At 40.8% G+C, this 17,753-nt stretch overlaps 1 protein-coding gene across 5 annotated transcripts in view; it reads right to left on the bottom strand.

The window, feature by feature from the left end:
- Positions 1-851: 851 nt before the first annotated feature.
- The window catches only part of CEP131 (centrosomal protein 131), a 105,694-nt gene continuing 88,792 nt past the window's right edge, over positions 852-17,753 (bottom strand). For all 5 annotated transcript variants that reach the window (XM_075216893.1, XM_075216895.1, XM_075216896.1 and 2 more), the window contains 5 exons: positions 16,941-17,083; positions 9,905-10,082; positions 7,547-7,743; positions 2,256-2,316; positions 852-1,068 (listed from right to left, as the gene is read on the bottom strand). In XM_075216893.1, the coding sequence (XP_075072994.1) occupies positions 997-1,068; positions 2,256-2,316; positions 7,547-7,743; positions 9,905-10,082; positions 16,941-17,083 (651 nt within the window). In that variant the 3' untranslated portion in view covers positions 852-996. The remainder of the gene's footprint in view (positions 1,069-2,255; positions 2,317-7,546; positions 7,744-9,904; positions 10,083-16,940; positions 17,084-17,753) is intronic.

Raw genomic sequence — 17,753 nt, 5'->3', positions numbered from 1 at the left:
GCTCTTGCAGTCCGGGGGATACCGCATAAACAGTCTTAAAGCAATCATCTGTCAAATGTTTGAAATTGATATGAAAATTTCTGTCCCCAAAAAAACATTTATTACAGGATCGTGCTCAGGCAAGAAGATTATTTTGAGGCCACCAATTGACCAATTTGCCAGCTTTAGCAAATGTTATCACAGATAAGTATGAGGGATGGATTTCTTCAGTAAATCAATTAGGCATAATTGATACTCTGTAAGTTGATTAAAAGCATACAAATTCTCTGAAGAACAAATAAATACTGCATTTTGCACTAATCCTGACATCCTGTTTTACCAACACAGGGCAAGAACTTTTATAAATGTGTTGGCTATAATCTTGTGATGGAGATTAAATAAGATCTTGGCAGAATTGTATTATTATTATTACCATTTATTTATATAGCGCCACTAATTCCGCAGCGCTGTACAGAGAACTCACTCACATCAGTCCCTGCCCCATTGGGGCTTACAGTCTAAATTCCCTAACATACACACACACACACACACACAGACAGATGAGGGTCAATTTGTTAGCAGCCAATTAACCTAGCAGTATGTTTTTTTTTTTAGAGTGTGAGAGGAAACCGGAGCACCCGGAGGAAACACACGCAAACACAAACTCCTCACAGATAAGGCCATTGGCAATTGTATGAGGCAATGTTGGAGTCAGCCCAGTAATTTACACAGAAGTACAATCTTAAACCATAAATATCAGAATTTCAATCTATAGATAATTTCAACACTCTTCATTGTAAAGTAACATTATTTTCATACATTTCAAACGACTATTTAAAATACAGATTTCAATGAAACACAGTAGACTAATAGTAAAAAAAAGATATTTGCTTTATAGTCAGAAACAGGATGCACAAGTGTTGGAAGTGGAGTAAAGCACAAACTGAAAATCCTGCAGTAGTGTTAGAGGGGGCCACACTGGGTAAAGGGGAGTGAGGGTCACATCTGAAGTAGTGACTACTTTGCCAAAAGCTGCTTGCGTTGCTGTTCCAGGAGGGCTTCTAAATGATCTGCTCGTTTGACTGCCGCCTGCAAGACAAATAGACATACTAAAGGTAGGTAAATACAATATTATGTTTCCATGACTGCACTCATCACAGGCAACCATATACTGGTTACACCCATATTCAGCATATTCATTTGCAGTTAGTAACTGAAACATGAGGTACAAAGTATCAGTACAAAGTACCAGTACAAAACAATTATCTTGTGCCTCATGTCTCAGTTATATCATTAATCCTTAGCAGGAGCGGATATGGCATTTTCTTTTAGGGAGGAGGTCTAGAAGCCTGTCTCCCTCCCCATCCATAATCACTATTGGTGTAAAAATCAGACCACAGATATGTGGGGATGACTGAATTAAACTACTTAGTCCTTCTGGAATTCCTTGCTGTCTCATGGTGCTCTGTACAGGCCATGTGACAGCATCCTGCACTCTGATTGTTGGATAGTTTGTCATTCATCAATCAGTTTGTGGAGACCTCCCACTACTATAATTCATGAATTGCCAGCTCCATCCACCAATTAGTGTATTACTGGGTATACCCAGTAACTATGCAGCTGCACACTGCTTGGCTGTGCCTGGCGGCTGAGAAGCACAAAAGGAATGGCCAGCAGAAACCACAGCTGCCACGCAGATCCAGCTCACTCCTGCTATTTCGGCAACCTTACAAGATTATTTTTAATACTGCTTAGTTTCAATTTAAATGGGTTTTCCCTTTTTCGATGACTGTAATGTAATGGATTGTATACACTTTCCTGTAACTTTAAATACATTGCGATTTTTTTAAAACTAGTTTCCTTTTGTCCTTTCTGCAATATATTAATATAATTTTGCAGAGTTGTATCAACAAATAAAATAAACACAGCTCCTGCATTAAATAACATTATATCTAGAGAGCAGTTTTGTGATGTATCCAAAGCAAGAGAACAATAGTGCCGTATCACCCGGCAATTACGGCATTGCTGTGCACCCTATTGCTCTGCATCCTGCTTTCAGGTGGGGTTGGGGGTGGACCCTGAAACAGTATAATTGCCTAGGGCCCCATGGGGTCTTAATCTGGAGCTGCATGATATAAATATCTAGCTCAAAAACACTGAAGAAACTGGACAAATAAGCAAACATATTAATAAAAGATGTGGAAGGCCATATACAAGCCAATGAATATCTGTATGATTAGGACCTTTTCACATTATGTAAGGAGATTTGTACTAACCTCACACTGCTTCCGCAGACTGTTCATGGTCTCTTCTTTCTTCACTATTGCAGACTTTACCCTGAACAAAGAGAACACCATAAATACAGTTATTAATTCATTGAGCATAAAGGGTGGGAACATAGTGTCCCCGAAATGGATCTGGAGAAATAGATCTAATGATAAGTAGAAAAAAATCCTCTTCTCTCCTACATCCTATCTGGTGGACTTTCCATAAAAGGTGGCCATGTCTACTACAAAAGCAGATTTTGTAACATCTAAAATTGATAAAGTCCCTAGAACATCTCTGGGTTTTCTTACCGCAATACTTGTTTAGGCCTGCAATTTAACTCACAGCCAGAAACACAGTGTCACTTATAAAATATGCATCGATTTTCGCTTGTGGTTTCAGGTATGTCTGAACAAGAAGTCACTGCTGAGTAAAATGAATGTGTGTGTTAGAAGCTTTTGTGAATTGCACAGGAAACATGAAAAAGTGTAACTTCGGACGATAGACTAAGTCCAGTTAGATGGCTCCCATATAAAGAACATCATATACACTATATGGACAAAAGTATTTGTCCACACCTGTTAATTATTGAATTGAGGTATTTCAATCAGACCCGTTGCCAGAGGTGTATAAAATCAAGCACCTAGCCATGCAGTCTCCTATTGCAAAAATTTGTGATACAAAATGGGTCGTTCTGAAGAGCTCAGTGACTTCAAGTGTGGTACTGTGATAGGATTCCACCTTTGCAATAAGACGGTTCGAAAATTTCATCCCTGCTGGATATTTCACGGTCAACTGTAAGTGGTATTATTAGAAAGTGGAAGTGTTTAGGAACAACAGTAACTCAACCATGAAGCAGAAGACCACGTAAAATCACAGAGCGGGGTAAAAGACTGCTAAGGCGCATGGTGCGTAAAAGACGCCAAAGCTCTGCTGATTCCATAACTGAAGAGTTCCGAACTTCCACTGGCATTAATGTAAGCACAAAAACTGTTTGGCAGGAGATTAACGGAATGGGTTTCCATAGCAGAGCAACTGCATGCAAGCCTCACATCACCAAGACCAATGCCAACCGTCGGATGGAGTGGTGTTAAGCACACCGACACTAGACAGTGGAGCAGTGGAAACGTGTTCTGTGGAAAGACGAATCACGCTTCTCTGTTTGGCAGCTAGATGGGTGAGTCTGGGTTTAGCAGATGCTGGGAGAACGTTTCCTGCCTGATTACATTATACCAACTGTGAAGTTTGGTAGAGGAGGGATAATGGTATGGGGCTGCTTTTCAGGGTTTGGGCTAGGCCCCTTATCTCCAGTGAAGGACAATCTTAATGCTTCAGCATACCAAGTCATTTTGGACAATGCTATGCTTCCAACTTTGTGGTAACAATTTGAGGAAGGCCCTTTTCTATTCCAACATGACCGTACCCCAGTGCACAAAGCAAGGACTACAAAGATAATGTTTGATGAGTTCGGTGAGGAAAAACTGGCCCGCACTGAGCCCTGACCTCAACCCCATTGAACACCTTTGGGATAAACTGGAACAGAGATTGCGAGCCAGGCCTTCTCGTCCAAAATCAGTGCCTGACCTCATAAATGTTCTGCAGAATGAATGTGCACAAATTCCCACAAAAACAATCCAACATCATGTGAAAAGCTTTCCAAGAAGAGTGGGACCTCTTATCGCTGCAAAAGGGGGACCATCTCCATATTAAAGGATATGTATTTGAATACAGTGTCATTACAGTCCCTGTTGGTGTACTGGTCAAGCGTCTGAATACTTTGTCCATACAGAGCAGTGGTGGCTAACCAGTGGCACTAGAGCCTCTTTGAGCTTTGAAATGTGGCTTCTGGCCAGAAGCATCCACAAAGTATAGTGTTCCAGGTGCCGGCAGGGGCAGATTGTAAAAAAAGATCTGCTGCTCAACTGACCGAGAGCAGCCACAGTGTCACAAACAATCAAATCAGGGAAGAAGGAGGCGAGTGTATAGTGTGCTCTTCATCTCCATCTGCGCAGGCTCCAGTAGCTGAGGGTGGGAGAGGTAAGTAAGGTATGTGAGATCTGATGACATGTGAAGAGCCTGATAGGCATGTAAGGAGATGTAATGGCATTCGAGGAGATCTAAAGGGCATGTGGGGAGGTCTAATGGACATGTAAGGAGGTGTGATGGCATGTGATCTGATGGGCATGATTGGGGCATGTGGGGGGGGGGTCTGATGGCATCTAGGAGGCATGTGGGAATGTCTGAAGAGCATTTGGAGAGGTCTGATGGACATGTGGGAATATCGGACGAGCATGTTTGGGGCATGTGGTTGGATTCAGTGGCATGTGGAGAGGTTGATGTGCATTTAAGGGGTATATGGGGAGATCCGATTGGTATGTAAAGAGGTCAGAGGGGCATATCAAGAGGTCTGAGTTATTGTGGATGCAATAGAAGATTGAGCTACTGTGAAGAGACTATAAGTAGTTCTTTGCCCTCCTCTTCTGGACACAGCAGCAAAGTAAAAGATGTGCAGTGCAGATTTGTGCTGATTTCATGATTATTCTGAATATTTTGGTAATGTGTTGGATATTTTCTTTTTCGTTTAGCAGGATATTGTATATTGTGTTATATTTTCAATGTATGTGTGTAAGGTATGTATGCGTGTGTTTATACTGGGTATAAATATATGCACACACATATAAACGGTAAATTTGGCTCTCTGTGGTTTCTATAAATATTTTTTGGCTCTTGGTTCTAACCTGTTGGCCACTCCTGATATAGAATATTTGTTTTTGTAAGGCAAGAATCTCCAACAGGCTAATATGTTGGTCCCTTGTGATATTTCTAGTTCATTCAAAAGGGAACACCAAACCTCAACAACAGTGTTGTAGCACTTGTGACAATGAAAAAATGCTGTAGTTGGAGCCAAAATCAAATGCGACTGATGATCCTGATCCTGATGCTTTTTGAATAAGATTCATGGATAGTGGATTTAGTGGAATTGAGGGTAAATGTATCAAGCCTTGGTCTAGATCAGGCCTGTCCAACCTGCGGCCCTCCAGATGTTCTGAAACTACAAGCCCCAGCATGCTTTGCCAGTAAACAACCAGTTGATAGCTGGAAGGGCATGCTGGGACTTGTAGTTTCACAACACCTGGAGGGCCGCAGGTTGGACAGGCCTGGTCTAGATGCTCAACACATGCGGTTTTAGCTCACTAAAATACAAGTTTTGCAAAATCTGCCACACAGGAGCCATTTGCAGATGTGGTTTCTTTTAGAATGTGCCACCCAAACTTTAATTTTCAGTTTTGGGTAGAATTATCCTATAATTTATTTTGATCAGACTGATTCATAAGTTCTTCTAATTCTTGAGAACCAGTCTTTAATGGTGGGAACAATGGTACGTATCCATTTTCCATTCTTACCTGAATTGATTTTTTTTTTTTTTGCCATACTTTCAGGGAAACTGAAATATTTGAGGATACTAAAACCATACATGAAGCATATTACCTGTACTTAACATGCATTTCCAACACAGATAAGAATGGAAGACATTCTGCTATTAAAAGTTCAACTATTACCACAGTGATGCCATTGGTTGCAAGTAATCAGTAGGCTGGATTTTCACTAATATTGTTTGATTTAGCCGCTCACAAAATGGCTTTTTCAGTAGAAAGGTTTATGGGCCTCTTGAATCAAACATACCCAACACGTATAACAGAGGACCTGTCGTGAAGATGGCTAGGAAGGGCACCATAATTTGACACTGGTACAATATAGTTTGTAAGCTTTGTAAGTACTGGCAAAAACAGCTGCCTAAAACAGTCACAGATATAAGTAAATTCTGTAAAGGTGCCATGCTCGTGAAGAATTTAATGTTATTCTTTGTCCATTTGCTCAATGCTCTGTGATCTTCACCTGTGCAAAAGTTAAAAATTGAGAATGAGAAGCTCAGGGGAGGGGGAGGTCGCATCAATTCGTGGTTTATCTTTTGGTTTCAGCCAGAATAAGGCATATGGCGACACTTGTTCTGGTTAGGGCGCTGCGGCAGTTAAAGGCTACTTGTGCCACATGTGCAGCCAGGTAATATTTATTTAACCAGGGGAGGCCAAGACCCCCATGCTTAGAAGGCCGATACAGTACTTTATGTCTATCCATAGGCCTCCTCTACCTGACCTGTTGAATCTAAACATGCATTGTTGCAACCTCTGAATGAAGTCTAATTGAGATAGTTTAAAATAAGTATAGTACGTATGGCCATAAAATATAGTGCGAGTTCCAGTCCCTCAAATTCTGTTACTGAAACAATTAGCTGTGAGATATTATCAGCATAGATCATAGCTTCTGGTCGGGTAGGTGCTCAGGTATTTTATATTTTGGGGCTGCTAATGAAAGTTGCAGTTGTCTTTGAGGTGCTGTTGCACTTCTGAGGACATATTAAGAGTGAGGCCCCCATTTGTCAGTGTTGATTTTAAAATGAGAGAGTTGACTATAGTCGCGGATCGCTTTCCATAGGAAGGAGAAGGATATATGCAACTCTGTGATTGTGAGTAGTACATTGTCTGTATAGAGGGCTAGATTTATGATGTCAGGGGTCAGCTTTAATTCCATTAATGTCTGCATTGTTACAGATTTTGCCTTCCAACGGTTGTATGTCTAGGGTGTAAAGTGGGGGTGAAAAGGAGCAACCGTGACGCGTATTGTTTTTAATTTGAAAAGAGGGTGAACTGACACAGTGGATTTGTAGTATAGTGCTGAAACACCTTTAAGAAAGTGGCAACTTCTTTTAACAAACATAGAAATTTCACTTAACAGGAAACTAGAAGCCATACACAGCGCGCAATACAACTCTATGGATCTCTGTTGAAATGCTGTGAGAGGCTGAATCCACCAATAGGCTGTCAGGTAACAGAGAAGGCTCTCGGGGACAACCTCCAAGGGTTGTCTTCTCATCAATCAAGGGACAGCCATCCAAGGAGTTGCACAAGTGGAGGTGGGAGGAGAACATAGTGGGGACTCTTGAGCTAGAAGAATGGAAGTGAATAAGGGAGAGTGTGGCGAGGTGCTTGATTCGCACTTGTATTAAACTCTTGATTTTACGGTATCGAGCCATCTTCTCAACTTCAACAAATCACTGCTGGAGAAACTGCGGTACGAAAGGCACCCTGTCTCAGATATGATAGAGCTGTTCTATACTAGTGAGCTTCTGGCAAGTCATCTTATCAATTGAGGAAAACAACATAAAAATGTAGATGGAGTTCTCTTTTTAAAGTATTAATCCTTCACCTCATATGTAAGAATAACAATTGGATCTCATACTGACCGCTTATGGACCTCCTCCAGTTCCTCCTCCTTTTCACGAGCCACCCTTTCTAGCTCCAGACGATGTCGTGCATGTGCCTCAGATGCCTCAATTTTTAAACGCTTATTTTCTTCCTCCGTCACTACAAGTCTGTCTGCAAACTCCTGACGGATCACATCGGAGAGACTTCTCCTTTCCTCAGTCAGCCGGTCAGTGATCTGTAAGCAGAAAGTAAATATGAATTTCTATAAAAAATGCAGCCGCTACTACACATTTTTACACAACCCTCCTTGTTCCATAGGACAAAAGGTCATACTGTATACTATATTTGCAGCTTTTATTTATTTTATTATTACAGCAACTTGTGCCTTGGACATTCTGGGATCAACAGGCTTATTTCTTTTCCATCAATGTTTTTTATGATACCTTTCATAAATATCAGGGCCTGATTAAGGGTTCAGGCCGCCCTAGGCCAATATGCTCATAGCGCCCCCTCGCCTTCCACACAAGCCTAAAACATGGTAGGTAAAAACAAACTTGTCCTTAATTTAAAATTCAGCTACCTTTATACCCCCCTGAAACTCAGCTCTACTTGGCTTTTTCAAGATTAAAACCTTACTACATTTTTCTTTCAGGTTTGCTTTTTATTTTGGAGAACTATTCTCCTATATTGCACCCACAAAAATTGTGCGCCCCCCAAAAGCTATGCGACGTAGGCTGCAGCCTAGTCAGCCAATTGGATAATCAGGCTCTGATCAATATCCCCCTTTTGTCTCCCCCCTATACATCTATCTCTCTTTATCTACCGCTTAGGCTGGCGACATATCCATGGATTTAGTCATCCAAAATGATAAAAAAAAATAATTAACAAATAACTTCAAATCTTTGAAGTGTGGGTGGCGATCAAAACCTTTATATGGGACTGCCTTAATTAATTAGAAAAGCGACCAACAATCTTAGAAAATTGCTGATGATACACACTTGTGACTAGAAATTATTTATCTGATGACTGAAGATTTGTCCATTATGTATATCTAAAATCAGTTTCTGATCTGACAGTTAATGAATTACATATTGAGCCAGAAGCTTGTAGTATGGGCATCCAGCACGAATCGCTCTGGCTGTTCTTCACAGGTGACGCCAATACGTAAACTATATGTATTAAAGAGGGGTATGGGTAAGTGTTAACATAGTCTGTCATCCTCTATTAAAACTGAAGGGACAACTTTTGTTATCTATTACTTGTGCTGTGTGCAGGAAACTAAATATGAAATTACTATCTGTTTTTATGTTCTACCTTTGGATAAGGACATTTCTGTGGGAGTATGTTTGTAAACAACAGGCAGTCATGCGTGGTTCTCAAATGTGTCTTCAGCTCCCCCTCATCTTCCTGCCATCTAAACAAATGTTTTGTCAAAAATAAAGTTGTTCTTTCTACATGAATTACGAAGATGGTGCAGATAGAAGTGTTCTAGAAAATATATGTACTAGAAGGTCATGTAAAAAAATACAATAAGAACAATGGTGGTGCTTCAACTGGGCTATATATCGCTGTGCAGCAGACACTGCTCACTGAAGCTACAGAAATCATTTATGCACAAATAAGTGTTGTATTTATCATCAACTGATAACACTGCTATAGAGTATATAAATAAATGATGATGATGATGATGATGATTGATGATGATGATATAGAATATGCCATAAGGTGGAAGGCTGAAGTGGTTTTCCAGTGAGCGCTACATGAGCAAACTGGACAAAATTGCAAAATCTCTTTAGTGCAGCTGTGCACCTAGATTTTGTCACCAAACTGCTTGGGTGTGCAAAGCAAGATAGCAGCTTGTACGCAGGAGTAGAGATTTGCACAGGCCTATGAGAGGTGATCAGTGGAACATGGGTGTTCTTTGAAAAGTACAGGATGTGTGAACCAGTGCAACTTGTTTTGCAGAGTTAGACTATTTAAATAAAATAGGATGGTGCATTTTTAGGTATGTTCCTTAAATGTGCAACTTTCCACTTTACCGTCTCCCAGAGCTGTTATTTCAATCTTCCTGGTTTGATAGTTTTGGGGTGTGGTCTACTGCCAAGAGTGTGTGACAATATTTGAAACAAGATATCACATAATGGGGGGGGAGGTGTGGACAGATGCAGCAAGTACCAAAAATATGACCAATGGCAGACAAAGGGGTAGTAGACAGAATCCTCTGACTTTGATCAGGGCTATACAGAGGGATGATATAAAACTATGTCCAGTACATGCTTTCTTATGCAAGACACAATTATGAACATGTGACTTACTTTTAAGAGCTTACACTGTAGCATATTTACAATTCATTGATATGTATTGCACATGCTGCCATTTAGAAACATCTTCCTCACCTGCCTGATGTCTTCAACTTCCTGCTCTCTCTGCCTCAGAAGTCCCTGAAGTCTGATCTGTTCTCCTTCCAGCTCGGTAACTCGACCCTTCAGTTGGTTGCAGCGTTCTTGTAGTTTCCGCTCAGATCGCTCCATCTCCTGCAGCTCAGACTCGTACTTTTCACGGACTCTTTTAACCCTGAAAGGAACGACAGGTGCCTAAATTAGCCATTTTTCTAATATTTGTATTCCGAACATGTGATTCTAAATGTTTTGTCAATGACACGGTTTCTTTAGACTGAAGTTTATGATGTATCGCATCTGTGTGTAACACGTATGCAACAAGCGATTTCTCATGCATATAAACTGCTGTTTATGGATATTGGGGGAAGTTGTGTTAAATATATTGGAGCCATCAAAACACTCATTATGTCATTATCATTTCTGATCCTGCATCTCACAATGATCACTCAGCTGAAGTACATCAAGAAAGTATTGTTCTATCCAATACTGGCCACAGAAACCACAGCAGTATTATAACATGTTCTTACCATATAAGAGATGTAAACCATGAGATGTTGGAGCTTCCCCCTCTAGAGGCATTTAAGGATTGTGGGAATTTTACATTTCAAGTTTGTGACATAAAGGAGGAAATAGGTTTACAAACCCAATGTCAAAAGTATCCTCACAATTGTTTCCACTCAGCCAACATCACTGATTACTTCCATATCTTACTTGTCATTATAGATATAAAAAATACATTGCTAGTACTTACACATGGTACCAACTATCAAAAACATTGTAAAACGATCTCAGTCGCCATTAAAATTACATCACCTATGTTAGCATTATCATATGACTAGGTTCCCATTAAAGAGGTTATTGATCCTATATGGGAATCCTCCCAAAATTCCACAAAAAAGGAGTGTAAAAATTTGTAATGAATTTAATCCCTGTGACAATGTTAAACTTTAACAAAACAAGATTTTATAATTCTGTTAAATCTTTTTCTCTTAGTCCATTTGGGGACACCGGACATTGGCATATTGAGTGCAGCCAGGAGTTAGGGCACTTTAAATTTCAACATTTAACTATAGCTCCTCCCCTTTCCAATCCATACCCCACACCTGCCTGAGCAATTATTTTTTAACTAAGCCCCACAGGACAGAATAGGAGGAACACATAAACACGGAAAGAGTACCAAAGCGTAAGAGGGTTGGCATCTGATGTCGCTCAATGGACTAAGAGAATATGATTCTAAGTATAAAATCTTGAACATCCACAAGCTACACCTACGGTTGGGTTTTACACTCAGTAGAGGCAGTGTGGAACATATTCCTCCCAAAATTTACATCCTTAGATGCAAACATATTAAACCTATAAAATTTGGTAAATGTGTGGACCAGGTGGCAGCCCGCCACAGCTACTCAGCCGAAGTCCCATCTTTTTTCCTTCACAAGATTGATCTGGAGGCCCTCCTCCTTGACATACTCTTTCATCGTGATTGAAGCACACCAAAAGCAGCAGACCTTTTCAATCCCTGCTCTCCCCTTCTATATCACCATGTGTCCTGAGTAGTAGTTGGGGGTGATTTACAAGCAAAATATAGCTTAGTTTACCAGGCTTTGGTCTGCTAACAAGTTCACTTTCCTTTGTTTGATTGTGTTCTATTATTATATTCTATTGTCTCTGCCTTGCTGCAATGTCCGACAAGGGTAGTTCGTCCAGAGTGAAGACTGTGAAAATGACTTCCGTAAAAATCTTTACATATTGTAAATGCCAAATTACTTCTGGGACAGTCAGGTAATAAACGTATTGGAATTGCAAGCAGTGTTCTGCGCTCTAGTCAGTGCAGAACATTTGCTGCGGGCTGCAACTGTAAAGATACAGTAGGACTGTGCCACGTCTGTGGCATACTTCAATCACCAAAGAGGGACAAAAAGTCATCCCTCCACGCACGAGACCAGCAGGATTTTTCATTGGGCTGAATAAAAAGCTCAGGCCATCGTGGCAGTCTTCATCTCAGGAGTATACAACTAGGAGGCAGACTTCCTGAGAAGGCAGACTGTTCACCCAGGGGAATGGTCTCTTCACCCAGAGGTCTTCACCAGAATGTAGACAGATGGGGTCAGCCAGACATCAATATGATGGCGTCACAGTTCAACCACGGAGGGGACCTGTTTTTCTTCAAGGGCAAGAGATCCAAGGGCAGTCTTAGTAGACGCAATGTCAGTCCCTTGCCAATTACACTTAATTTAACTAATTCCAGCAGTGGCAATGTTTCTGGGGATCCTGAAGACAGTGAAGAGAGAAGGGGTTTGGGTCATTCTGGTGGCTCCAGATTGGCCGTGAAGATCCTGGTACACAGATGTCCTTATCAAGTCATGGCGTCTGCCTCTCATACCAGACTTGTCACGTCAACGGACGTTTCCGCACCAAGGTTTACAGCGTCTAGCTTTAATGGTATAGCTGCTGAAACCATGATTCTGAGAGCAAAGGGTTTGCCAGATAGTGTGCTCTAAACCGTGCTCAAGACGAGGAAACTGGTTGCAGTCAAAATTAATACAGAGTTCAGACTTTATATTGCCTGATGTGAGATGAAGGGGTTTCCCACCTCTTCTTTTCAATTGCCCAGGCTCCTTATGTTCTTACAGGATGGGATGGATGCAGAGTTGAGCCTTAGCTCCCTGAAGGTTCAAGTGTCTGCACTTCCTATCTTTTTATAAAGAAGACTTTATTGACAGATATTAAGACATTTTAAACAGGGTGTACTGCATATACATCCTCCCTATGTTATATCTGTGGCTCCATGGAAACTAAATTTGCTATTATATGATGTACAGCATTCACCATTTGAACATTTGTATGAACAAGAATTAAAATTCCTGATTTGGAAGACTGGTTTCCTTTTAGCCATATCTAGTGCACAAAGAGTTTCAGAGCTGGCAACTTTGTTCCTTCAAGTCTCCTCCTCTTATTTTTTATGAGAATACAGACCAGGCCTTCCTTTTAGTCTAAAGTTGTTTCTGGATTTCACCATAATAAAGATATAGGGATTATGGCCTTGGTCCACGTAAGTCTCAAGAGGAAGAGGGCCCTTTTCAATATCTGGATGTGGTCAGGGTTTTGAAGACCTATGCCCAAAGGACTCGTAATAGCCACAAGACAAAAAGTCTTTTGCTCCTGTATGAGGCCCATAAGAAGGGTTGAGAGGTACATCGGTAATCTATGAATTTTTCAGGAGAGCAGGGAAACTTCCAGAAGTTATCGGGGCTCACTTCACCAGGTCAGTGGGGACCTCATGGTCAGCCTGGCATGAAGGCTCAACTGAGCAGCTGTGTCGGGCTGCCACCTGGTCCTCAGTTCACACATTTACCAAATTGTATAGGTTTAATGTGTTTCAGAATATATTCCTACCGAAAAACCAGTGCTGCATCTTTAGGTTTCTAGATTACTCCAGATTATTCTAGATTCTAAGATTACAATGTTCATACTTTCCTCTGGGTAGCCACCTCACCAATACACCCAACTCACTCTTATTACTTACTCCAAATTTGCAGCACTGGCCCGACCCATTCTGAGCTGTCCCCACCACCCCATACCCCAGTACACTCAAACCCACAAGTTATTACGGTTTATAGGATATCTGCAAGCCCCCATGTTCTTTGAGGTTGATTTATCTTTTTATTGTTTCCACCAAAATGTTTTGTTTGCAATGTTTTTTGATGCCTTCCTTTCTCTCCCCTTCTCTCCCTCCTCTTTTTCTCTCACTCTTCCCCCACTTTCAGGCCTTGGGTAACCATGTCATACAGAAGACTGTCCTCAGACCTCATGACAGATACAGAGGTTTCTCAGCAAAATAGACTCCCACTCAAATTCCACTCCAATGGATAAGTTACACATTTCTTCTCTTAATACAAGGGTCTCAATATACCTGAAAAACACTAACCGCTGTAACATACTCTTCACACAGAGACAGTTGACATAGAAACATCCAAGAAACTCCCTTTAAAAGACACTCAGCTTGTCCACTATGTAATCGCCAATTTTCTTTGGCGATCATATTTTCACAAAGAGTACATTTGCCAGAAACAACGGTAATCACCATAGGGGAGGGTAGGGGCCTTTAAGTGAAGGACAAAATATTTAACAAAGTTTTAACTTTTGCCAATCTCTATGCCCCCAACCAGGGTCAGCCGACTTTCTTTTCTCATGCATTAGAAATGATCGATGACAAGAAAGAAGTAGTCCTAGTGGTGGATAGAGACCTTAATTGGGCTATGTATTCCCAGATTAATACCTCAGGCAGGGTAAACAGACTGCCTTTACAAGAAGCCAGAAAAACCGAGAGATATTTTCGATGATTACCAGTTGATTGATTCCTGGCGCATCTTGCACCCTAGAGGGAGCGATTATACCTTTCATTCCACTCCACATTCTAGTTGGTTATTCCAGGATTGACTACTTCTTAATTGAGCACAGACACCTTAACATTCTTCTAAATTTAACAAATAGGGCAAATAGTGGGGTCTGATCACGCTTCTATCCACCTCACATTGGCTTTGACCCATCCCCTCCCAGGCATTGGACCTGGAAACTCAATGAATAATTGTTACAGGACCTGTATTGTAAATCACATTTAGAAGATTCATTAGATGAATATGTCGCATTAAACAATAATGTTGGGACTTTTAAGATTGAGTTTTGGGAGGCCCACAACTGTGTCATTAGGGGAAAGTGTATCCAACTGGGGTCATTAAAGTGAAGCTCTCAGGAATACTCTTCTTTCTAAGAACAAATCATTGGAGACCAGGCATAAAAGCTCCCATTCCTCAGCCTTCTGTCACATACCAAAACCCTGGTGCTTCTTTCCACGGATATTGAGAAGGCCTTCGATACGACCTAGCTGGCAATTCATGTGGGGGATGCTGGAGCATTTGGGTTTGAGTCCTCTTATTCCCCCACTGAGCTTTCGAAATATTTACAATTATGTTCTTCTCACCACAAAAGGAATCTACTGCCTAAGATCATACTTCTGTCATGGTTCAGTAGGTTAGGATCCTAGATCTGAAAAAATTAACACAACTTCCAGCAAGGCACGGAGTCTAAACGGGCAGAAGGTATTCACCAGGGACTTCCGCAAGGTGGTTTGGTCTTAGCTGTGTCTAGACCGCAGGTCGCAGCCCTTACTGTAAGTATCAGGCGAGACCTATAGGGGACTGTAGAGAGGAGAATCCGTCAGGCTCAACAAGCTTATTATAAAGTAGATGGTGATATGACATGATGGAGTGTCAGCTCTGCGGATAATAGGTTACAGCAGGAGTGATGACGTGTTAGCTCTGCGGACAACTGGTTACCACTGGGATAGTGGCGAAATACAAGACGAGTGTCAGCTCTGTGGACAGCAAGTTTACAGCAGGAGAAATGATGTGTCAGCTCTGTGGACAACAGGTTACAGCAGGAGAGATGTAATGTCAGCTTTGCGGACAACTGGTTACCACTAGGATAGTGGCGAAGCACATAATGAAGTGTTAGCTCTGCAGACAACAGGTTTACAGCAGGAGAGAGAACAACCAGCAGGAGCAATGGAGCCACGTCTAGTACCTAGCACACCTAAACACCTCCACTATCTATAAGATTATTTTAGAAGATAGGTTCATCCACAAACCCCAATTCACCAAGGTCTGGGAGGGGGATCTGCATAGTAAAGTAGGACCTATTTCCTCAGCAAAAGTCTTTAAAGCCACTTATGCATCTTCACTAAACACCTCAATAGTTGAAATACAATACAAGATCTTAACAGGGTGGTATAGTTGCCCTGAGTTGTTAATTAAATTTTCTCCACAGGTCTCCTCCCTCTGTTGGAGATGTAACGCCAACGTTGGTTCTCAGCTACACATCTGGTGGAGTTGCCCCAAGATTACCTTATATTGGAACAAGAAAATTCACCACTCCAAAATTATCATGGGGCGGATGTGCCGGCTCAAACTGGTTTCTGGTTCCTTTCAATCTCAAATATTCCTATATAGGCCTTCAAAGAGTCGCTCCTCAAACCTCTCATTAACGCAGCTTAAGCACGGATCTCTGTACACTGGAGGTCACCCTCCCCCCTACCATGATCCAGTGGTTTAGACGCATAGACGTTTACATTTCTATGGATGACATCATCCTTTCGGCATCTAACCGAACCCCAGAATTCATAGCTACTTGGTTGAAATAGCTAAAATTTAAGGAATTGGAGGCTTACTATTGCCAACTTACACCTCCCTCCTCCTAGTTGATCTGCCTTACCCACTATATTTCCCTAACTATTTTGGAATGCTCCTCTGATATACTCTTCCTGCCCTTCCCTCCCTTACTTAAGACACAGGTTCCTCTGCCATCAAGTGACCTGGACCTACCTCTCACTTTTCTTTTCTCTCTCCTTCCTTGCTGTATTCCCCAAACTGTTTGTCACTTCCCCAGTTATTTATTTTGTTCTTCAGAAAACAAAAAAATAATTTACTCTGGATCTCAATATGTTTGACTCAATGTGCTTTGCTGATGTGCCTTGTCATTCAGTGTATAAAATAACGAATAAAAGAAAAAGAAAAAAAAAAGAAAACTTTGATTGCTACCTCTCCATATGCTGTATTCAAATAGGGCTTATCAATCAATATGTTATTTGAAACATATTGCAAGAAGATAAACGGATATATAGGAGCATTGATTACTAGATATATATTTGCAGTGTGTTTCAAGAAATTTGTTGTGTAGAAATGTTTCTAATTCTATGTATAAACAATTTATGTACAAATTTATTGTGAACAATACAAAAGAATCAGTGTAGGTTCTCTTACATTTGGTATATATTAATATGTACCAAGATGGGATCCTGGTTTTAGAGAACCAGCTTCTTTTAATATATTGTGTATAAAAAGGCCAAAAGGCTAATGTATTCCATGAAAAAATCAAAAGCCCAAAAAATTTTTGCATATGTATTTGAAAGTTATGTTACTTGTCAGCCTACAATAAATTTTGCAATCCCTCTTTATTTGACCTGCAGCTATTCAAGCACCTGTTTTCAGCAACTCTTTCACATTCTTCCCTAGCGGTTGACATCTCAGACTCCAGGCGCTGAATCACCAGCTCAATCTCTTTATCCCTTCCCTTCCGGACCTCTTCCTTGAGCTCTCTTTCACGTGTCAAAAGCCAGGTCTCCTATAGTCATAAAACATGTAAAAGAAGAACTGTCATTTAATGTCATGAAAACAATCACCAACATAAAACTGGCCATGAACAAGCTGGATGTATGAACATAAATTCACATATATGTTGTTTCTGTATCTGTTGCAGGTGGCAATTTGTTCTGTTAACCTTTGTGTTGTGAATGTCATAATGCTGCAATTGGATACAGGTTGGTCTATTATTGGGAATGTTCTAATGTTCAGATTGGCTATGGGATGGTCTAACTCAGTGAATGTTCTAATGATCTGATTGGTTAAAGGTTGGTCTAACCCTGTGAATGTTATATAGTTTGACTGGCTACAGTTTGTTCTATCTCTGAGAATGTTCTAATATTCTGATTAGCTACAGGTTGGTGTTTGGTGTATCCTTGTGAATGTTCTAATGTTCTGAATGGCTACAGGTTGGTCTAACACTGTTAATGTTCTAATGCTCTGATTGACTTTGTATAACATTTACAGCCAGATAGGCCATAACAGATTGAAGGCGACAATAGAGACATTCAATGAAGACTGTAGTGTGTGCAGCTTATGATTGAAAGATAACTTGCAAAACCACTCACATAAAGCTCACATAACAGTAGATTCAAAGGGGTTGGGTACGTTTTCCTGACTGTAATAACCACTACAGCAAGTATGCCTACAAA

Source organism: Mixophyes fleayi, chromosome 6 (genome assembly GCF_038048845.1).
Source record: "Mixophyes fleayi isolate aMixFle1 chromosome 6, aMixFle1.hap1, whole genome shotgun sequence".
NCBI lineage: Eukaryota > Metazoa > Chordata > Amphibia > Anura > Limnodynastidae > Mixophyes > Mixophyes fleayi.
This window is presented reverse-complemented; position numbering and strand designations above follow the sequence as displayed.